This window comes from Jaculus jaculus, chromosome 4 (genome assembly GCF_020740685.1).
Source record: "Jaculus jaculus isolate mJacJac1 chromosome 4, mJacJac1.mat.Y.cur, whole genome shotgun sequence".
Classification (NCBI taxonomy): Eukaryota; Metazoa; Chordata; class Mammalia; order Rodentia; family Dipodidae; genus Jaculus; species Jaculus jaculus.
The window spans coordinates 156876220-156900285 of record NC_059105.1 but is presented as its reverse complement, the minus strand read 5'-3'; the positions used below and the strand labels follow the sequence as shown (position 1 = coordinate 156900285).

At 44.4% G+C, this 24066-nt stretch overlaps 1 protein-coding gene across 1 annotated transcript in view; it reads right to left on the bottom strand.

The window, feature by feature from the left end:
* Positions 1 to 24066, bottom strand: part of Heg1 (heart development protein with EGF like domains 1) — a 109234-nt gene that overhangs the window by 71477 nt on the left and 13691 nt on the right. Inside the window, exon 2 of the mRNA XM_045146905.1 lies at positions 1575 to 1871. Within this exon, the coding sequence (XP_045002840.1) occupies positions 1575 to 1758 (184 nt within the window). The 5' untranslated portion in view covers positions 1759 to 1871. The remainder of the gene's footprint in view (positions 1 to 1574; positions 1872 to 24066) is intronic.

The following is a 24066-nucleotide window of genomic DNA, read 5'->3' as shown; positions in this document are numbered from 1 at the left end:
TAAGGGTTGGAGGGATGGCTTAGCGGTTAAGGCATTTTCCTGCAAAGCCAAAGGACCCAGGTTTGATTCCCCAGGACCCACGTTAGCCAAATGCACAAGGAGGCACATGTGTCTGGGATTCATTTGCAGTGGCTGGAGGCCCTGGCATGCCCATTCTCTCTTTCTTTCTCTGTCAAGTAAATAAATAAATAAAAATATTTTTAAAATTATCAGTTAAGGGCCAGGTTAAAGCCACACATCAGACCATGTGGAATCAGAGGTCAGTGCTGGATCACAAGGATGCATCCCTCACACCCCACAAAGTTGGCCCTATCATTTATGGTAATCCAACACACACAGAACTCCCAGTATTGGATGAAGAACCAAACTGGGCAGTTACCACGTGCGGGATTTCTGAGCTCCGAAGTCACCATTCATAGATGGAACACAAAATACCTCCATACACTTCCCTTACAGAAATATCTGCCACCAGTAAGACCCATCGCCAGGGTATAAAACAATCTGGCTTCAGCCACCTCAGGTCCTCACCGTCTATATCAACTTCGCTTTGTTAAGAATCTTGACTGAGCAGTTCTTCATCACCTGATCAACAGCTGGTGTCTGGATGTCTGTCTGCCGGTAGGGGAAGGGGTCCAATTCACCTTAGATCCCCTCTATCTTCCTACCCCCATATTAGATTTAAAAAAAAAAAAAAGCTGGTCAGATTACTCCTTCCCAAATTTGCTTCAACGGTATCATTCCATTGTGCGAAACCCTTCAGTGACTCTTCCCGTGATACGACAAGGAAAGTCCCCCACAGCTGTCCCTCTGTACCACACAAATGTGCCACCCACTGCTCTATGGATACTGGCCTCTCTGTCCCATAAGAGGCCGCATGCACCTTTCTCTTCTTTGTATATTCCTTCACACTGGGCATCTCATTCCCGTAGGGCTGCCATACCCACCCCATTCGCATACACAGACCCTAGGACTGAAATCCTAGGCTGGAAACCTGTTGTTTGCCTTCCATGCACTGGGTTAGTTAGTCTCGGAGCTTCAGCTTTCAAATCCTTAAAGACAATAACGTGACCCTATTAGTCTGCTGTAAGGATTGACAGACAGCCGTGCTGGTGTGTAGGTAGGTAGCAAACTACCGAGCTTTCTTTGTCTTCCCTTCCTGAAGTAAGTCGCACCCTCTTTGAAGTCTCCTGCTGAACATAAGAAACTACCAGGCGGTTGCAGATTGTGGCAAGAAAAATCGTTTGCGCCCCACCAACACAAACAGCCCGGGCCATATTTCCCAGCTGCTGGGATCAGAGGGTGTGGCAGGATCCTTGCAGCAGAGAGTTGAGGTTTGGGTTCAGACTGAGATGGAACCTGGATGCCTACCGCTGGACCAGCCTGGATGCTCAGCAAATCTGCACCCTCTGACTTCACCAGCATGTCCCAGATGGGGACTTCTTAAGTTCCAGGTCTGACTTACGCCCCCCCAACCCCGATCCCTTGATGGTGCCCTGGATGGGAGTGTGGCAGAAATTTTGTTTTCCAAGATGGGACATATGCAACTGAACAGGGCATCATCACACGAAACTCACATGAGGTGGCACCCTGAGAAGCCACAGCTGTTCTGATCTCAGGGGAATCCTTGGCAGACCAAAGGGTGACATTTGTTCTACTTGAAGATGCAGTCCTCCCCTCGGCACCTGACGTTTCGGTTGGGAGCGTGAGGTGGTCTGGAACTTGTGAAGAAGTGTGGTTCGTTCTGGACATCTGAGCCATCACACTCCTCCTGGAGCCCACCGTGGCGTGGTCCTCTCCATGTGGATCCAAGGTGCTGTTTCCTATGTGGGGTTTGCTGTTGTTATTTCCCAGCCAATGGTTCCTTAGAGCAGCTGAAACAATGAGAAAATACACCAGTGAGAACTCACTGACTTCTGAAAAGTAAACCTCCAAGGAAAAAAGAAAGAAAAAAAAAGAAACAATTTCATTGTTATGAACAGACCACTTGAGGTTCCTGCTGATGGAATGACTCTTTGAAATCACCATTTTCATTTTCTCCATTTGGGAATACTGCTTTTTATATTTAGCACTACTAGAGGCTGTGGGCACTGGAAAAACCTCAGTGGGAGGTGAATGAAGTCACTTCTATCTTTATGAGCAAGGCAAACATGTCAAACCATCTGATAGCAGAGACCACAGGCAGGCAGAGCTAAATATAACACATGCATACGTGAAAAAGAACAAGTTATCTTACAGATTAGTGCTGTCCAAAAGTGGGCAAAACAAACAAACAAACAAACAACAACAGCAACAAAAAAAACCACAGGGCTAGAGAGATGGCTTAGCAGTTAAGGCGCATGCCTGCGAAGCCTAAGACCCCAGTTCAATTTCTCCAGGTCCCACATAAGCCAGATGCACATGGTGGCACATGCGTCTGGAATTCATTTGCAGTGGCTAGAGGCCCTGGTGCGCCCATTCTCCCTCCCTCTCTCTCTCTCTGTCTTAAATAAATTTAAAAAAATATTTTAAAAAACCACAGTGGAAGGAATTACCATGGATTTTTTTTTTATAATCATGGAAAATGTTAATAAAAATTAAAAGAAAAAAAAATTTAAAAAAACCCCACAGTCTACGTAAGTAACTCTGGTAGCTACAGTTTTTTTTTTTTTTAATTCAAACAAGTAAAATAAAAAGAAATATTTCATTTCATTTGGCATATCCAAAATATAATTTCAATATGTATGTGGCAGTTTGAAATGTATACCTCCTATAGACTTAGCTATTTTATGAAAGCTTGTAACCTGGATCTCCAGCCACCTGGCTGGAGGAGGTGTCACGGGGGGGGGGGGGGGGGGGGGGGGACAGACTCTGGAGTCCAGCCCTAAGGTGTCCCTGGGGGCGGGTCTGAACTCCTGGCCCAAAAGTATGCAGAGACCTCTGCGTTCTAGCGTGCGGCAGTTCCCTGCTGCAACATTTGGCGTTTGCTGGCTTTTGGATGTTTCTCTCTGCTTGGATCTAATGGAGGCAGCTTCCTCAGCCACTGATAGAGCTTTCCCCTGGACCTGCAAACTTGAAATAAATTTCTTCCTCCCCTAAACTATGCGCCTGGTTCGGAAGTTCACCCGAGCAACGTGAAGCTGACTACAACAATGTACTTGATATCAATAGCAAGATATGAATTTTATATATATGTAATTTATTTATAATTTATATTTATAATTATATATATATATGTATATATAATTTATTTTTGGTGTTAAATCTTTAAAATCTGTTCAGTATTTTACTGACCATATTTCAGGAGCTCAACTAACCATGTGGCTAGCTAGTAGCTTACCCCTTTAAGCCATGCTCACTGGTACCAGAGGCAGTGGCTTTCTTATTTGGGGGTGGGTTGGGTGGTGATTGTATAAACTTCCATAAAATAATCTGAGGAACTTTCCTTAAGGGAATCATTTCCTCCTCTAGTCCTTTGAGAATGACTGTTTTTATGCTCCTATTCTGTTTCCTGGAGGTGATAATTAGCAGAGGCTTCCTGGAGGGGGAGGGTAGTTGCCTGGATATCTGGGCTCCTCTGGGGCCGTGCCCCAGACAGGCAAGGGCCACTCTCAGTTATAAGTGAGATGTGGAGGGCTGTTTCCCAGCAACCACAAAGTCTCTACCTTGAACTTGAGACTCGAGTTTATGACCCGTAGGGTAAGCACGCATTGTTACTCCTGTCTGGCTGCAGAGGCACCTGGTCGCCCCAAAGAGATGAAAGGGCTTAAAGGACACTTCCTCTATGCTTTTGGTTAACTGGCCACAGTGAGAAAAATTATTCCCTAACAAAATCAGAAAGATGTGATTGTGAGAGGCAGAACAAACCTGGGAATTGAATGATGTCCCAAGGCTAGAGAGCCATAAGCAAAGGGAAGATAATGAACACGGTTCTATTAGAGCCTTTGGACAAGTGAGAGACCCAGCCACTGGGGGTATGCCTGGCCTTGGAGGAAGCAGTGGGGTCCCCTTCTTCAAGAATGGAAAGCCGGGGGGGGGGGCATGGCGGTGCATGTCTTTAATCCCAGTACTAGGGAGGCAGAGGTAGGAGGACCGCCATGAGTTCGAGGCCATCCTGAGACTTACATAGTGAATTCCAAGTCGGCCTAGGCTAGGGCAGACTCTATGTGGGGGAGGGATGGGGAAAATGGAAATCCCAGACTAATCAGCTCAAAAAGTTCCTCCATCACACACACAGAATGTGGCTGTGAACCCTGCTTTTTCCTGAGGACAGATGAAAGATATGGAACAAAATAATACACACTATAAATAAAATCACAGGGCTGCTAACAGTCCTCCGCAGTGCCCTCAATAATCCTGCTTCTATCCACGATGATGCTGAATAAAGAAATTGTAAAATATATATATATATATTTCCCAATGCACTGGTGAGTTGGGACATAAGAGTCAAATCCTCTGGGTCCAAAAATGGACCAGGACTAAGAATAGAGAAAGGTGAGCAGTCAGAAGCTGGCACTTATCCAACATTCGTGACCTTGAACTTCTCATTCTGATGGCCACAAACTCTCAAGGAGGGAGTCTAAAGGACTCTATGAACATCAGAGCCTGGACCATACCCTGGGTGTAAGACAATAGAAACTAAGCTGTCTGTAGAGGGGTAATGCTGGTCCTTCCGTCTCTGTCCTGGAAGCAACCCTAATGAAACTCATTCAGGACGTGAAAGAAGAAGGGAGAAGAGCTGAGAAGAGGAAGGGGAAGTAGAAGTGGGAAGGATCAAGATGGGGTAATGAGGGGTGAATACGTTTAAAAATGTAGGAAGCCAGGCATGGTGGCGCATGCCTTTAATCCCAGCACTCGGGAGGCAGAGGTAGGAGGATTGCCGTGAGTTCGAGGCCACCCTGAGACTATATAGTGAATTCCACATCAGCCTGGGCTAGAGTGAGACCCTACCTCAAAAAAAAAAAAAGTATGAAAATGTCATCACGAGGCCTATTAATACATATAATTAATGTATGCCAATAAAATATGTTAAAAATTTTAAAATACAGTCTATATTAAAGGTTAAGAGCCACAGAAAGGCAAGAGAAGTGACGCATGTCTAACTGGAGTTCTAGAAGGAGAAGGAAAGGAAAGGCAAAGTGTTAATATTCTAAAATATAATGGCAGGGAATTTTCCAGAACTGATGAAAAGACATAAATCTTCAAACTAAAGAATTCTAACAAAATTCTAAGGGGCAACTCAATGGAATGAGGCCAGCAGAGAGTACAAAAGAGGATAACATGGGCCAGAAAGATGGCTTAGCGGTTAAGACACTTGCCTGAAAAGCTGAAGGACCCAGGTTTGATTCCCCAGGACCAACATAAACCATATGCACAAGGTGGCGCATACATCTGGAGTTCAGTTGTTAAGTAGCTGAAGGATGTGCCCATTCTATCCGCCTCTTTAGCTCCCTTTTTCCCTTTCCAATAAATAAATAAATAAAACTTTAAAAAATTTTTAAAAAGAGGATAAGCTAATGGTAATATGATCAATTTACAGTATGTTCCCAATGAAAATCACTTCTTAAACTTCTAAGGAGCTAAATAAAAAATAAATATAGCTGGGCTTGGTGGTGCATGCCTTTAATCCCAGTACTTGGGAGGCAGAGGTAGGTGGAACGCCGTGAGTTTGAGGCCACCCTGAGACTACATAGTGAATTCCAGGTCAGCTGGGGCTAAAGTGAGATCCTACCTCAAGAAACCAAACCAATATATACATGTTTAATAATTTTTGTTTATTTTTATTTATTTATTTGAGAGCAACAGACAGAGAAAGAGGCAGATAGAGAGAGAGAGAGAGAGAGAGAGAGAAAGAGAGAGGGAAAGAATGGGCATGCCAGGGCCTCCAGCCACTGCAAACAAACTCCAGACGAGTATGCCTTGTGCATTTGGCTAACGTGGGTCCTGGGGAATCGAGTCTTGAACCAGGGTCCTTAGGCTTCACAGGCAAGCGCTTAACTGCTAAGCCATCTCTCCAGCCCTATATATATATATTTTTTTTTCAATCATATTTAACCTGCAGAAAGCCACAGAAGTCTTAAAAGAAGCCAAAGAAAAAACATGGCAATTATATATACAAAGAGGTGAACCTGCTACCAGCAACAATAAAGGCCAAAAGCCAAAAGACAGGGCATAAACATTTTGAATGTGACAAGACTAGAATTTTTACTTTAAAAAAAAAAAAAACTGTCTTTCAAAAATATCTTGAGATAATCAAGTAATATCCCCCTCCTCCCGCGCCCCCCGCCTGCTGTGAGGTAGGGTCTCACTCTAGCCCAGGCTGACCTGGAATTTACTATGTAGTCTCAGGCTGGCCTCAAACTCACAGTAACCCTCCTACCTCTGCCTCCCTGGCACTGGGATTAAAGGAGTGATTGCCGGGCGTGGTGGCGCACGCCTTTAATCCCAGCACTCGGGAGGCAGAGGTAGGAGGATCTCCGAGAGTTCGAGGCCACCCTGAGACTACATAGTGAATTCCAGGTCAGCCTGAGCCAGAGTGAGACCCTACCTCGAAAAACCAAAAAAAAAAAAAAAAAAAAAAAAAAAAGGAGTGATCACCACACCTGGCTTCAAGTAATATCCTTTTCAGTCAAAACCGAACATATCAACCTACCCTCTAAAGGAAATCAGAGGACTGAATTCAAGTAGAATAATCCTAGATGAAAGATATCAGATGCAAGATACAACATACAAAGAAAATGGTAACTGTCCTCAAAAATCTAAAGAAACATTCAATTTATGAAAAATATGTTTTCACCAGTGGGATTATCAAAGGAAGACAGAACAAATGCTGCTAAGCAGAAAGTGCAGGGCAGGGCCAGAATTTTGTGGTACAGGAGGGTAAATGGGTTGGATGAAAATTTACTTTAAAAAAAAATCTCAAATTGACTCAAAAGAACAGAAACAGAATGTGTCATTTTCAGACTGGTAGAGCTTGTAATGACAAAGTTTCTTAGGGAGAAATAAATGCGTATTGCTCAAAACCAAAATAAAATAGCAAGAAAAGAAAGTTATTTAGAGATATGGAAAAAATTATAAAGGATCAACCAAACAAGTTGAAAGTGGTTGATTCTGGGAAGCAGCAAGTTATGACGGTGAGTAGTCAAAGTTTTTACTAGAACCTTATAAAATCTACTTCATCTTTAAAATACGTGTATGCCTTCCAAGGCTCGGGGTTCATTGCGTAAGAGGTGGCGGAAAGAATGTAAGAGCCAAAGGAAGGGTAGGACTCCTTACAACGTGCTCCTCCAGACACAAAATGGCCTGGATATCCATGACCTCACAGCGCCTGACACTACCTACACAAGACCATCATAATAGGAGGAAAAGATGATGACATCAAAATAAAAAAGATACTGATTGAGAGGGAGAGGAGATATGATGAAGAATGGAGTTCCAAAGGGGAAAGTGGGGGGAAGGAGGGCATTACTATGGGATATTCTTTACAATTATGGAATTATGGAAGTTGTCAATAAAAATAAATAAATTTTTAAAACTATGTGTAGGTTCGGGAAAAGTAAAAACTAAGTTTTTTTTGGGGGGGGGGTTGGGACTTTGGCTTAGAACTCACTGTGTACCCAGGCTGGCCTTAAATTTGTGGCAACCATCTTGCTTCAGTTTCACAAGTGCTGGGATTAGAGGTGTGAGCCACCGCACTGAGCTGAAAAGTTATTTTATTTGTTTATTTGAGAGAGTGAGAGAGAAAGAGGCAGACAGACAGAGGGAGAGAGAGAGAGAGAGAGAGAATGGGTACGCCAGGGCCTCCAGCCTCTGCAAATGAACTCCAGGCACATGTGCCACCTTGTGCATCTGGCTTACGTGTGTCCTGGGGAATCAAAGTGAGGTCCTTTGGCTTTGCAGGGAAACGGCTTAACCATTAAGCCATCTCTCCAGCCCCTAAAAAACTTTAAAAAAAAAATGAACACACAACCGGGTGAACATCCATGTGAGTAAAGTTTAGCACCTTTCGTAGAGGAAGATCTTTTTAAAATCCCTAATGTGCATTGCGTGGTGGTGCAATTCACCAAGACATATCGATTGGCAAGGCTGGAGGGATGGCTCAGTGGTTAAGGTGCTTGCAAAACCTAATGACTGGCGTTCGATTCTCCAGTACCCATGTGAAGCCAGATGCACAAGGTGGCGCAGGCATCTGGACTTCGTTTACAGTGGCTGGAGGCCCCGGCGGGCCCATTCTCTATCTATCTGCCTCTTTCTCCGTCTGTGGGTCGCTCTCAAATAAATAAATGAGATAAACAAAAATATTTTTAAAAAAAAGAAAGAAAGAAATATCTATTGGACAGATTTGGGGTTATCAACGTCTAACACATGCACTTGGGATGATCTTGGCAGGTGCCGCGTATCAGCGCTGTCAGTTATGGCTCAGTGTCCCGATCCCAGAAGCTAGGGGTCCACTTTGATTAAGGACTAGACTGTGCCTCACTGGCTGGGCCTTGCTCCATGACACCTCTCCTGAGAGGTGAAGGGAGAATTTTAAAGGCACAGGGTGAGGTTGGAGCCACTTCCAGCATGTCCCTGGCTCAAGGTGGGTCCTAAAGAAACAGTATCCCCTGTTTGTTCTAGATGCTCCCTCATTTTCTCTTACTGCCTCGGGGACTCTTCCTTGGGAGAAGGATTAACAAGCCACACTGGTGGGGACTGGGAGCAGCCCAGCCAGGCCCCCCCACCCACGCTGCCACTCCAAGTCCGGTGTGATTGCGACCCTCCAAATGCGTTATCATCCCATGTTGGGTCTCAAGAAGACTGGCGGAGTCAATACTAAAGTATTCACTGAGGCCCAAGGACTAATCCTTTCCCAGCCCCAAGTTATTTAGTGCTTCTGTGGATAAGCTTTCTATGTGGCAGAGCTCCCCCATCCGTAACCTCAAGTAAAGTGGACAGAACCCCAATGATCTAGCAGTCAGGGAAGGCTTGGGGAACTTCTGGCAGGAGAGGGATCTGGTGACAAGGGAAGGAGAAGGGACGCCTCATGATGCAGAGCCTGGCCTGCCTGGTGGGGGACAGGAAGAGGCTCCTGGGAGTCACGTGGGGGAGGCTGCCTGGCGCACAGAGACTTATCAGAGAGAGGTTGGCACGCTCACCTAGTCTAGGCCAGCCCCTCTGATGTCAGAAAAGATCACTCAAACCCTACCCAAAGCTCACGGCCGATTAGCCACACCAATTGCCCATACATTGGAGCAGGCGGTGTCCTGATTCTCAGGTTATCTTCTGAGCAAGAAGTGACATCTTTTTTTTTTTTTTTTTTTTTTTTTTTTTTTTAATTTTTATTAACATTTTCCATGATTATAAAATATATCCCATGGTAATTCCCTCCCTCCCCACCCCCACACTTTCCCGTTTGAAATTCCATTCTCAATCGTATTACCTCCCCATTACAACCATTGTAATTACATATATACAATATCAACCTATTAAGTATCCTCCTCCCTTCCTTTCTCCACCCTTTATGTCTCCTTTTCAACTTACTGGCCTCTGCTACTAAGTATTTTCATTCTCACACAGAAGCCCAGTCATCTGTAGCTAGGATCCCCATATGAGGGAGAACATGTGGCGCTTGGCTTTCTGGGCCTGGGTTACCTGACTTAGTATAATACTTTCCAGGTCCATCCATTTTTCTGCAAATTTCATAACTTCATTTTTCTTTACCGCTGAGTAGAACTCCATTGTATAAATGTACCACATCTTCATTATCCACTCATCTGTTGAGGGACATCTAGGCTGGTTCCATTTCCCAGCTATTATAAATTGAGCAGCAATAAACATGGTTGAGCATGTACTTCTAAGGAAATGAGATGAGTCCTTTGGATATATGCCTAGGAGTGCTATAGCTGGGTCATATGGTAGATCAATCTCTAGCTGCTTTAGGAACCTCCACACTGTTTTCCACAATGGCTGGACCAGATTGCATTCCCACCAGCAGTGCAGAAGGGTTCCTTTTTTTCCACATCCCCGCCAACATTTATGATCATTTGTTTTCATGATGGTGGCCAATCTGACAGGAGTGAGATGGAATCTCAATGTAGTTTTAATCTGCATTTCCCTGATGACTAGTGACATAGAACATTTTTTTAGGTGCTTATATGCCATTCGTATTTCTTCCTTTGAGAACTCTCTATTTAGCTCCTTAGCCCATTTTTTGATTGGCCTGTTTGATTCCTTATTAGTTAACTTTTTGAGTTCTTTGTATATCCTAGATATTAATCCTTTATCAGATATATAGCTGGCGAAGATTTTTTCCCATTCTGTAGGTTGCCTCTTTGCTTTTTTCACTGTGTCCTTTGCGGTGCAAAATCTTTGTAATTTCATTAGGTCCCAGTGGTTAATCTGTGGTTTTATTGCCTGAGCAATTGGGGTTGTATTTAGAAAGTCTTTGCCAAGACCAATATGTTGGAGGGTTTCCCCTACTTTTTCCTCTAGCAGTTTCAAAGTTTCCGGTCTGATGTTAAGGTCTTTAATCCATTTGGACTTAATTCTTGTGCATGGCGAGAGAGAAGAATCTATTTTCATCCTTCTGCAGATATTTATCCAGTTTTCAAAACACCATTTGTTGAAGAGGCTGTCTCTTCTCCAATGAGTATTTTTGGCATTTTTATCGAATATCAGGTGGCTATAGCTACTTGGGCTTACATCTGGGTCCTCTATTCTGTTCCACTGATCTACATGTCTGTTTTTGTGCCAGTACCATGCTGTTTTTGTTACTATGGCTCTGTAGTATAGGTTAAAATCAGGTATGGTGATACCACCAGCCTCTTTTTTGTTGCTCAGTATTATTTTAGATATTCGAGGTTTTTTATGATTCCAAATGAATTTTTGGATTGTTTTTTCTATTTCCATGAAGAAAGCCTTTGGAATTTTGATAGGGATTGCATTAAATGTGTAGATTGCTTTAGGTAAGATTGCCATTTTCACGATATTGATTCTCCCAAGCCAGGAACAAGGGATGTTTCTCCACTTTCTAGTGTCTTCTGCAATTTCTCGCTTGAGTGTCTTAAAGTTCTCATTGTATAGATTCTTTACTTCCTTAGTTAGGTTTATTCCAAGGTATTTTATTTTTTTTGATGCAATTGTGAATGGGAGTGATTCTCTGATTTCATCCTCTGTGTGTTTGTTGTTAGCATATATGAAGGCTACTGATTTCTGTGTATTTATTTTGTATCCTGCTACATTGCTGTAGGTTTTGATTAGCTCTAACAGCTTGCTAGTAGAGTCTTTAGGGTCCTTTATGTATAGAATCATGTCATCTGCAAATAGTGATAACTTGATTTCTTCCTTTCCAATTTGTATCCCTTTTATGTGTGTCTCTTGCCTTATTGCTATGGCTAAGACTTCCAAAACTATATTAAATAGAAGTGGAGACAGTGGACACCCTTGTCTTGTTCCTGATTTTAGTGGAAAAGCTTCCAGTTTTTCCCCATTTAGTAATATGTTGGCTGTAGGCTTGTCATAAATAGCCTTTATTATATTGAGATATGTTCCTTCTATTCCCAGTCTCTGTAGGACTTTTATCATGAAGGGATGTTGGATTTTGTCAAATGCTTTCTCTGCATCTAATGAGATGATCATGTGATTTTTGTCCTTCAACCCATTTATGTAATGTATTACATTTATAGATTTGCGTATGTTGAACCATCCCTGCATCTCTGGGATAAAGCCTACTTGGTCAGGGTGAATGATCTTTTTGATATACTCTTGTATTCTGTTTGCCAATATTTTGTTGAGAATTTTTGCATCTATGTTCATGAGGGAGATTGGTCTGTAATTTTCTTTTTTTGTTCTATCTTTGCCTGGTTTTGGTATCAGGGTGATGCTGGCCTCATAGAAGGAGTTTGGTAGGATTCCTTCTTTTTCTATTTCCTGGAAAAGCTTAAGAAGCAATGGTGTTAGCTCTTCCTTAAAAGTCTGGTAAAATTCAGCAGTGAATCCATCCGGGCCTGGGCTTTTTTTAGTTGGGAGATTATTGATAACTGCTCGGATCTCCATGTTTGTTATAGGTCTATTTAAGTGATTAATCTCATTTTGATTTAATTTAGGTAGGTCATATAGATCAAGGAAATCATCCATTTCTTTCAGATTTTCATACTTTGTGGAGTATATGCTTTTATAGTATGTCCCTATAATTTTTTGAATTTCTCTGGAATCTGTTGTGATGTTACCTTGTTCATCTCTGATTTTATTAATTTGTGTCTCTTCTCTCTTTCTTTTGGTCAGATTTGCTAAGGGTTTATCAATCTTGTTTATCCTTTCAAAGAACCAACTCTTTGTTTCATTAATTCTTTGGATTGTTCTTTTTGTTTCTATTTCATTAATTTCTGCCCTAATCTTTATTATTTCTTCCCGTCTACTACTTTTTGGTTTGCCTTGTTCTTCTTTTTCCAAGGCTTTAAGGCGAAGCATTAGGTCGTTTACTTGCGACCTTTCTAATTTCTTAATATAGGCACTTAAGGCTATAAATTTACCTCTTAGAACTGCCTTCATTGTGTCCCAGAGATTTCGGTATGTTGTGTTCTCATTATCATTTGACTCTATAAATTTTTTGATTTCCTTTTTGATTTCTTCATTGACCCACTCATCATTTAGTAGTGTATTGTTTAGCTTCCATGATTTTGTGTATGCTCTATAGCCTTTCTTGCTACTGATTTGTAGTTTAATTCCATTGTGGTCAGATAGAATGCAAGGAATTATTTCAATTTTCCTGAATTTGTTAAGATTTGCTTTGTGTCCTAATATATGGTCTATTTTAGAGAATGTTCCATGTGCTGCTGAAAAGAATGTATATTCTGCAGCCTTTGGATGAAATGTCCTGTATATATCTGTTAGGTCCATATCTTCTATGACCTCATTTAGTCCAGATGCCTCTCTGTTTATTCTTTCCCTGGATGACCTGTCAATTGATGAGAGTGGGGTGTTAAAGTCACCCACCACCACCGTGTTTGGTGTTATCTGTGACCTTAGTTCTAATAGTGTTTGTTTGACGAATTTGGGAGCCCCCATGTTAGGTGCATATATGTTTAGGATTGTAATGTCCTCCTGTTGGAGTGTGCCCTTAATCAATATAAAGTGACCTTCCTTATCTTTTTTGACTAACTTTGGACTAAAGTCCACCCTGTCTGATATTAGGATAGCAACCCCTGCTTGTTTTCTAGGCCCATTTGCTTGAAACACCGTCTTCCAACCTTTCACCCTAAGATAATGTCTATCCTTTGTAGAAAGGTGAGTTTCTTGAAGACAACAAATTGTAGGATCCTGCTTTTTAACCCAGTCTGCAAATCTATGTCTTTTCGTTGGGGCATTGAGACCGTTGATATTAAGAGATATTATTGAAAGGTGTGTATTTATGTTTGCCATTTGTGTGTGTGTGTGTGTGTTACTTGTTCTACCTGTGCTCTCTTCTGTTAACTGGTATTTGAGTATGGCTGGTTTTTTCTAGGTTCCTTATATGTGTGCTTTTCCTTTTGTTCAGCATGGAGGATTCTATCAAGTATTTTCTGTAGAGCTGGTTTTGTCTTCAGATATTCCTTTAACCTGCTTTTGTCATGGAATGTCTTTATTTCTCCATCTATTTGGATGGATAACTTTGCAGGATAAAGTAACCTTGGTTGACAGTTGTTATCTTTCAGAACTTGGAATATATCACTCCAGGCCCTTCTGGCTTTAAAAGTTTGTGTTGAATAATCTGCTGTAATCCTGATGGGCTTGCTTTTGTAGGTAACTTGATTTTTCTCTCTAACTGCTTTCAATATTTTTTCTTTGGTTTGTGTGTTTGGAAGTTTGAGTATAATGTGGCGAGGAGAGTTTCTTTCTGGGTTTTGTCTGGCTGGGGTTCTAAAGGCTTCCTGTATCTGTATTGGCACCTCTTTCCCAATTTGGGGAAAATTTTCCTCTATGATTTTGTTGAAGATGCCTACTATGCCTCTGGAGTGGAATTCTTCTCCTTCTACTATGCCCTGAATTCTTATATTGGATCTTTTCATAGTGTCCCGAATATCTTGAAATTCCCACTCGTACTTTTCTATAAGTTTGTCTTTCTCTCTGTTGGACTGCATTAGGTCTGCCACCTGATCTTCTAGCTTAGATATTCTGTCCTCTCCCTCATCCATCCTACTGGTGAGATTTTCTACAGAGTTTTTTATTTCATTAACTGTGTTCTTCATTGCTAATAATTCTGACTGGTTTTTCTTTATTATTTCTATTTCTCTATTTATGTCTTGTATTGCCTTCTTTATTTCATTAAATTGGTGTCCTGCCTCTTCTTTGATTCCTTTGATTTCCTCTTTGATTTCCTCTTTGATTTCTTCTTTGGTTGTATTCATGTGTTCTTTGACCTCTTTGAACATATTTATAATTATTCTTTTGAACTCTTTCTCAGGCATTTCCTCTAACTCTTTCTCACTGGAGGACATTTCTGATGCATTAATACTTTTAGGTGGATTTATATCGTCTTGCTTTTTAGTGTTTCTTGTGTTATAATGTATATATTTTTGCATCTTGGATTAAGTTAATGCTTGGATTTTCTAGCTAGCTGTGTATTCTTAGCTGTATCAATTGATTTGGTGTAAAATATTTTCAGGGTAGGACCTTAAGGTATTAGGTGTGGCTCTTAAGACTCTCAGAGTATCTACAAAGATGTTCTTAGGGGTTGAGTTTCCCTGCTATAGGAGTATTCAAGCAGGCTGAGTGGAATAATATACTGGTAGATTCTAAAATTTAGCTAAACACTGTACCCATTCCATCAACAACAGCCCCGAGTATGTATGCAAGAGTAGTTATTATAATGACCAGATCCTCTATCAACAAAGAGGTTTAGATTTCTGGTCTGTTGAGGTATCCAAGTCAGCTTGTGACCAGGTGAGACCCTTCCCTGGTGCAATCCCAGTTACCTTGGGTGATTGTGGTCTCAGTCAAGTTGCTGCCTGGGTCGTCGGGCTGCTGTTCTGATTTCTGGAGCTGGGCACTTGCTTTTCCTACGGGGCAAACTGAGTCGCTGCCGCCGCCTCTGTAGCTGTTGTAGGTGTCACCGCCGGAGCCCCCACCACTGCTGAAGCTGCCGTTGTCGTGTCCACCGCTGCTGCTCACCCCGATGCCGCTGCTGTCCTGGGTCCGCTGCTGCTGGGGCCACTGGTACCGGTGCTGGAGCCGCTGAAGTTGCTGCCAAATTCTGCTCCTGCTTGGGTCCCGCCGTCAGCCCAAGTTGGCGTGGCCGGGTCCCGGGCCGCTGCTGTGTTCGCTGGAGCTGGGTTCAGGCGGCAGGGGAGGGGAGGGAGCCGCGGCTGTTCTGGTTGTATCGTGTGCTTTTACCTCGCGGTCTGCTCCTCCCTCCGTTGCTCGCTGCCGCTCTCCCCTCACGTTTCCCGAGTTGCGCAGAGCGCGGTGTGAGGGGAAATTCCCGCACCTGGCTTGTCCTGCGGCTCGAGTCGAGAGACCGGCGGTTTTCTGCCGCTCCGCGGTTGCGGCGGGTAGCTGAGCCGCCCCGGAGCCGCTGTTCCCGGCTGTGCAGGCTCTGGATGCTCTATAACTCTTCCACTTCTCCGCTGCCGCCTCAACTTCCTATACACCTCACTTTTTAGTAAAAGTGTGTATTTTGCTGAGTTTATTTTGGTCTTTCCCCCCCCAGGCTGTTTTGGCGTGGTACCTACGCCGCCATCTTAACCGGAAGCCAAGAAGTGACATCTTAAGCCGGGCGTGGTGGCGCATGCCTTTAATCCCAGCACTCGGGAGGCAGGGGTAGGAGGATCGCCGTGAGTTCGAGGCCACCCTGAGACTCCACAGTGAATTCCACGTCAGCCTGGGCTAGAGTGAGACCCTACCTCGAAAAACCAAAAAAAAAAAAGGAAGTGACATCCTTCCTCTGCCCTCAGGCACCTGTGTCAAGCCATAACTTTCCCTTGTCCCATGAATGGAGATCAAATTAACAAGAGAGTTTATTGCTTTGCTTGATTTCTCTCTCCCGCCCCCCCCCCCCGCCCCGCGCCTTCGAGCTGACAACTTCCACTTGTGTAAGTCTTAATGTTCCAAAACATCTGTTGGTGAAACCAGCGTGGTGAATCGGATTTCCTAATTAGCAGCTGCTATATAGCAGCAACTCCCGGCTCCGTTCTCAACCACCCCTCATTCCAGCGAATTGGGGGGTTTTTACAGCTTGCATTGTTCCTGAGCAGTCCCCTGGGACTGTGCTGTGTCATTCAAAGAGACAATTTCCTCCTGGAGGGCCCACCCCACTCCCACCCTTCCCTAGCCATCAAGCCTGCAAGAGGACAAGTGTCAAGCTGTCAGCTACCAGCTGGTGTTTCTGGGACAGGGTGGAGGAAGGGAGCCCTCATTGACATACCCTTCCATTCAAATTCTGATTTTCCTAGCCTCTGTCCAGTGGGTACGCAGGTGTTAAAGGTTCATTTCCACATGTTACCTTATTCAGTGCTCTGAACCTAGGTCTCACCCCATCACATGACACTCCAGCTGATTCTGCCAGGCTTCAAGGCATTGGCTGGTAGAGCTGAATCAAAAAAGAAAAGGAGGGCTGCAGAGATGGCTTAGCGGTGAAGCTCTTGCCTGTGATGCCTAAGGACCCTGGCTCCAGGCTCAACTCCCCAGGACCCACGTTAGCCAGATGCAAGGGGGCGCACGTGTCTGGAGTTCGTTCACAGTGGCTAAAAGGCCCCGGTGTGATCATTCTCTCTCTCTCTCTCAAAAGTAAAATAATTTTTTTAAAAAGTCCCAATGACCTTCAAACTTGAGTCTCTAACACAACTAGGCTGACTTTGTTTCTCCTTGAGAGGAACGAAATAGTGCCTGTCACATGAGCTTTGGAATCAGACAGGCTTGGGCTGGCCACAGCTGTATACTATCATCAGCTGGCAGTCTAGGAAGAGGACTTCGAAATTGGTTCCTAACGCAGGGATGATTCCTATGCACCCTGAAAAGAACAGTACTGAGGAGCAAGGAGCACCAGAATGGGGAGCTGCTTACACAATGTGCTGCTGGGGCGACACTGAGTTCCAAATGAAAACGTCCAGTAGGCAGTTAAAGCCTAGGACTGCTGGTCAGGAGAAAGGACAGGAAATGGGACATGAGGGCAAAATCCAAGCTCAAGGACTAGTTTATTTTTTTGGTTTTTCCAAGGTAGAGTCTCTAGTTCAGGCTGACGTGGAATTCACTATGTATTCTCAGGGTGGCCTCAAACTCTTGGCGATCCTCCTACCTCTGCCTCCCGAGTGCTGGGATTAAAGGTGTGAGCCACCACGCCCAGCTTACAAGGACTAGTTTAAAGGAGAATTTGCTTCTAGAAGGGAAGCAGAGCCAGTGACATAATGACAAGGAAGGACAGAATGGAATTAAAAGTAGAGACCAGAGCTGGAGAGACGGCTTAATGGTTAAGGTACTTGTCTGTGAAGCCTAAGGACCCAGGTTTGATTCCCTAGTACCCACGTAAGACAGATGCACAAAATGGCACATGCATCTGGAGTTTATTTTCAGTGGCTAGAGTCCCCGGTGCACCCATCTCCTCTATCTGCCTCTTTCTCTCTCTCTTCCTGTCAAATAAGAATATATAAATAAATCCTTTTTTTAAAAGTAGGGACCAGCAGAGAGAAAGGAGGCAAATGCTGAAGGATAGAAGAGGTGGCCATGGCAGTCAGGGCATGCATGAGTCAAGAAATGTCCTTTGGGGCTGGAGAGATGGCTTAGCGGTTAAGCGCTTGCCTGTGAAGCCTAAGACCCCGGTTCAAGGCTCGATTCCCCAGGACCCACGTTAGCCAGATGCACAAGGGGGCACACGCATCTGGAGTTCGTTTGCAGTGGCTGGAAGCCCTGGCGCGCCCATTCTCTCTCTCTCCCTCTTTCTCTGTCTGTCACTCTCAAATAAATAAATAATAAACAAAAAAAAATGTCCTTTGGCTGTTGCTTCGTAGATGCAAAATGAAGGTCACATTGCTAGGGCTCAAGGTTCATGAGGAGAGACAGTGCCATGCTGACTCGGCTTGGTGGTGCACGCCTTTAATCCCAGAACTTGGGAGGCAGAGGTGGTAGGATCGCCGTGCGTTCGAGACCACCCTGAGACTACATAGTAAATTCCGGGTCAGCCTGGGCTAGACTGAGACCCTACCTCAAACCACTCCCCCCCCAAGAAAAAGCTCTCTTAAGAGCTGTGGGCTTGGTTAAGTTGTATCTACATTGTTGGAGAATCCAGCAATGGGGTCTTATACCCAAGAAAGAGATTCTTTGTAATTTTTAATGGCTTTCCTAAAATTGATTGCTCACCGAGAGTCAAATCTTTTTTTATTTTTAGTTATTTATTTGACAGAGAAAGAGGGAGAGAGAGAATGGGTGCGCCAGGGCCTCCAGCCAAGGCAAACGAACTCCAGACGCATGCGCCCCCTTGTGCAACTGGCTAACGCGGGACCTGGGGAATCGAACCTGGGTCCTTTGCTTTGCAGGCAAACGCCTTAAGCGCTAAGCCATCCCTCCAGCCCGAGAGTCAAGTCTTCAAAGAAGTGAGGATTGTGGCCTGAAAAGGAGCCAAGCTCTGCTCACAAGGGTTCCCGACGAACAGTTACGCTGCTGCTTTCGTAGATCCCACTAAGAAATCCCACACATTCTCCAATCTGCCATTCTTATAGGGTAATTTAGGGGGCCTGGCATTCTGAGTAGCAGTCACAAGGGTAATTCTTGCCCCCTTTCACTACAGAAGACTGAAAAACTCAGCGCTGAAGTCACCAGCCAGGTTAAGCCAGAAAACGGTGGCGGAGCACAGCCCAGAGCCCAGCTCTTCACATTAGCGTCTTTCCCATGGATTATACTCAGACGAAAACCAGAGGGGCTGAAAAGAGCCAAGCTTAGCCAGCTCTCCCTGAACTGCTTTAGGGCTTGTGGCCTTGCCATACTAGCTAGCACCCTGCAGCTTTGCATTTCCTTCTGGCTAAGTTGGCTGAGCTGTCATTAGGGACCATCACCTTTAGAGACCAAATCCACAAGGTAGCTACTGAAAGGCATTTATGAACTCAAACTTGTTTATTTTCACACTCATGAGGATGGCTACCCATCAGGGAAGATCAAAGGAAGCAGCAAGAAGTTGGTGAGGATGTAGGAAAATTACAGCCTCCTGTACACTGATAGTAGTGATGTAAAATGGTCTTGGCCACCATGAGAAACAGCTAAATTCCTTACAAACTTAAACATGGAGTCACTATATGATCCAGTAATTCCACACCTCAGCGTATATATCCTAAAGAAACGAAAACAAGCCGGGCGTGGTGGCGCCCGCCTTTAATCTCAGTACACAGGAGGCAGAGGTAGGAGGATCACCGTGAGTTTGAGGCCACCCTGAGACTCTATACTGAATTCCAGGTCAGCCTGAGCTAGAGCGAGACCCTACCTTGAAAAGCAAAAAAAAAAAAAAAAAAAAGAAGTGAAAGAGACCCACATAGATACTTACACACCCACATTTTACAGCACCATTATTCACAATAGCCAAAAGATGAATACAACCCAGGTGTCCATTGGTGAATGAATGTATTGACAAAATGTACACACACAATGAGGTGACGTACAGCCAACAAGGAGTGAAATTCCAACACAGGCCCTCAACAGCGTAACCCTAAAAACATAAGTAAAATAAGCCAGACCCAAAAGGATGAAGAATTGTGTGATTCCACTTATATGGGGCACCTAGACTAGGAAATTCATAGAGATAGAAAGTTGAACTGAGGTTCCCAGAGTCTCGGGGACAACCAGCGATAGACTTTATTTCTTAGAGTTTCTCCTTGGGATGAAGAAACTGGATCTGAAGATGCTTGGGACATCACTGTAGCTGTATTCGAGGGCATTCGATGGCACTTAGAAATGGTTAAAATGGGGCTGGAGAGATGACTCAGCAGTTAAAGCCTGAGAAGCCTAAGGACCCAGTTTCGATTCCCCAGTACCCACATCAGCCAGATGCACAAGAGGGGCGCATGCGTCTGGAATTTGTTTGCAGTGACTGGGGACCCTGGTGTGCCCATTCTCTCTCTCTCTATTTGTCTCTTTCTCTCTCCCTCTCTCTCAAATAAATACATACATACATACATACATACATAAAACATTTTACTTTTGTTTTTTGGAGGTAGGGTCTCACTCTAGTCCTGGCTGACCTGAAATTCACTATGTAGTCAGTCTCAGGGTTGCCTTGAACTCATAGTGATCCTCCTACCTCTGCCTCCCAAGTGCCAATGGTTAAAAATGGCAAATTGTAGGCTGTGGGTTTTTAGCCACAATAAACAATGCATGTATCTACAGAGCACCAGCCTTAGGCAAGGAAGGGCTGCGAGGATGACTCAGGTGTGGAGCTCGCCTCAAGGAGCTTTGCTTCCGTGGCAGCTGAACTGTAAATTAATCCCTCTGGGGTATGGGAAAGCCAGAGAGACAGACTGCCCTGTCTCTGAGGGAGAACTCACCCTCTCTTCCAGGGCTGCCACCCCTCCTGACAGTGGGGTCAACAGGCGCCTCACAGCCTAACCCTTCCCTGATAGGAATCTTCCTAGCAAGGTGGATTTCAGGCCAGGATGGATAGGGGTGGGCTTTTCTGGGGCAGGCAGGAACCCAACGGTAGGGGTGTGTGTGAGTGTGTGTGTGTGTGTGTCTGTAATCTCCCCAGAAAGGCAACCGCCTACTCTGCCCGTGTTTTGAAACGCTACTGCGGATATAATGATTTTGGGCGGAGGACATTTGGGAACCAGACGAGTTTGTATGAACAAAGGACTCAGCCTCCCATGTGGAAGCGCAGGACGCACGGGGACTTGCGTTTCCTTCCTGGTTCTTACCCTGAAAACAGTGGCCCCAAGAAAAATCCAAGCACAGTGCGAAGTGCCTGGATGTAAAGTATGAGGGCCAGACGTTTTTTTTTTTTTTTTTTTTTTTAAAGTGCCCCTGGGACCGCCTGTAATGACTAAGGGCGTAAAGTTGACAAGGTACACCACCCTCCACCCTGGGAGGGAAGGGCGTTGGCTTCTGCAGAGCATCTGCAGATCACAGCCCAGCTAGACTCGGCCAGGGGCCAGCCTGGAGTCGCTGGTCCTAGATTCACCTCCCAGAAACAGTCCCTGAGGTGGTTGTGGGCACTAAGGAGGGATGCAGAGAGAAAGATAAAGGACCTTCATAGGACCTTAAGCTCTTTTTTTTTTTTTTAAATTTATTTACTTATTTGCAAGCAGAGAGAGAGAAAAGAGGCAGACAGAGAGAGAATGGGCATGCCAGGACCTCTAGCCGCTGCGAACGAACTCCAGATACACATGATACACGTGCCCCTTGTGTATCTGGCTTACGTGGGTCCTGGGGAATCGAACCTGGGTCCTTCAGGTTCACAGGCAAAAAAAAAAAAAAAAAAAAAGAGCTCAAGCTCTTTGTAAGTACTTTTCTTGTTTGTTTCAAAGGACTTGAGGGGGGAAAAACAACAACAACAACAAAAAACCCTCAGGGTCAAAGGTCAGAAGATTCCCACCCAGTCAGTTTAAATGAACTGGGAAGGCTTCCTGAAGTGGGTGGCCTACCTTGCTTCTAGGAGGTTACCTAACCTGGCTGCCTCGATTTTCTTTGCTCCTGTCGCCCTTGGAAAAACTACACAGTCAAAAGAAGGGCAGCAGAGGTGGCTCCTGGGCAAAAGGGGAAAACTCTAGTGCAAAGCTGAGGGTGGCAGCCCCGCCGTGCCCGGCTAAGAGCTGAGGCGGCACAGAGGAGGTGGCAGGGCTCACTGCCCGCTCATGCCCGGAGAGGAAGCCATGGCAGGGCTCCACCAAAGGAGACCTGCCAGGTTAGTGAACAATAAAGAGGCAAGGAAAAACATCCTGGTTCCGAGGAGGAAGAGGGGGAGAGGAGCGCTGGGGAGGGGCAGGAAGAAATGGCCAGTGGGTGCAAGGGTGGCCTGCAGAGATGTCCTGGGCTCTAAACATTTGCACAGCGCGGGTGGCTGACTTCTTAAATTCTTCTTTCTTTTTTTTTAAATTGTTTATTTTTATTTATTTATTTGAGAGCAACAGAGAGAGAGACAGAGAGAGAGAGAGAGTGAGAGAGAGAATGGGCGCTCCAGGGCCTCCAGCCACTGCAAACAAACTCCAGATGCGTGCGCCCCCTTGTGCATCTGGCTAACGTGGGTCCTGGGGAATTGAGCCTAGAACTGGGGTCCTTAGGCTTCACAGGCAAGTGCTTAACCGTTAAGCCATCTCTCCAGCCCTTAAATTTTTATTTATTTATTTGAGAGAGAGAGATTCAGAAATAGGCAGGGAGAGAGAAAGAGAATGGGCACGCTAAGGCCTCCAGCCACTGCACACGAACTCCAGATGTGTGTGTCTCCCCATGCATCTGGCTTACGTGGGTCCTGGGGAATCGAACCTAGGTCCTTTCTTTGGCTTTGCAGGCAAGCACCTTAACTGCTAAGCAATCTTTCCAGCCCTGGTGGCTGACTTTTATAAATTCTGCAGCCAATTTATTCTGTAGACCTCTGTGTGGTGCTCACAGTGGGGCCTAAGGCCTGGGAAAAGGGAGAGTGTAAAATCCAGTGAAAGAAAGAAGAAAAGTTGTTAAGGTCTTTTTGTTTTGTTTTTAGTGTTTGCAGAGCTGGAGAGATGACTTAGCGGTTAAAGCACTTGCCTGCAAAGCCAAAGGACCCAGGTCCAGTTTCCTAGTACCCACATCAAGCCAAGTACACAAGATGGCGCGTGTATCTGGAGCTCATTGGCAGTGCCTAGAGGCCCTGGCACACCCATTCTCTCTCTAAATAAATAAAAAAAATATTTTTAAATGTATTGAAGAGAATGAAAAGAGAAATAAAACAGAAGGAGAAAATGTACCCAAAGGGGAATATAGAGAATTTTAAGACATGTAAGAGCAGAGTAATTGTAATATACCATATTAAATATTTATAATATGATGTGTAATAACCTATGTAGCATGTACTTCATGCCAGAGGTGCCAACATGTCCCATGAGCTGTTTTATTTTATTGCTATGACAACCCTCATGATTATCCCTACTTGTCTGATAAAGAAACTGAGGTAGGGCTGGAGAGATGGCTTAGCAGTTAAGCGCTTGCTTGTGAAGCCTAAGGACCCCAGTTCGAGGCTCGATTCCCCAGGATCCACGTTAGCCAGATGCACATGGTGGCGCACACATCTGGAGTTCGTTTGCAATGGCTGGAAGCCCTGGCATGCCCATTCTCTCTTCCTCTTTCTCCCTGACGCTCCCAAATAAATAAATAAAAATAAAAAATATTTTTTAAAAAGAAACTGAAGTAGATTGAGGTTAAGTAATTTGCCCAAGGTTACATAGAAAATAGTGAAATTAAGAGTCAAACCCAGTCTGTTTGATTCCAAAGAAAATCCAATTAAAAAAAATACAGAAATCAGTGGAGAGATGGCTTAGCAGTTAAGGCATTTGCTTGCAAAGTCAAAGGACCTAAGTTTGATTCCCCAGGTCCCATGTAAGCCAGATGCACAAAGTGGCACATGCATCTGGAGTTCGTTTGCAGCGGCTGAAGACCCTGGCGCACCCATTCTCTCTCTCCCTCTTCTCTTTTAAATAAATAAAATTTTTAAATAAATAACAAAAAAATATAAAAATCATTGTCAGAAATGTGGCTCAGTGATAACTTGTCTAGTATCTGTGAGGCACATACTCAGCACTGCAAAATCAAAAGTAAAGTAGTAATAATAATTTAAAAAATTATTTATTTGAGAAAGAAAGAATGGGTGCACCAGGGCCTCTAGCCACTGCAAGCAAACTCCAGATACATGCGGTACCTTGTGTATCTAGCTTACGTGGGTCCTAGGGAATCAAAGCTTCACAGGCAAACACCTTAACCACTGAGGCATCTCTCCAGCCCAGTAATAATTTTTTTTAATAACCCTGGCCTGTATTTGTGGGTTTAAAAGTAAGACACCACAGGGCTGGAGAGATGGCTTAGCGGTTAAGGCACACTTGTCTGTGAAGCCTAAGGACCCAGGTTTGATTCTCCAGGTCCCACGTAAGCCAGATGCACATGGTGGCGCACACATCTGGAGTTCGTTTGCAATGG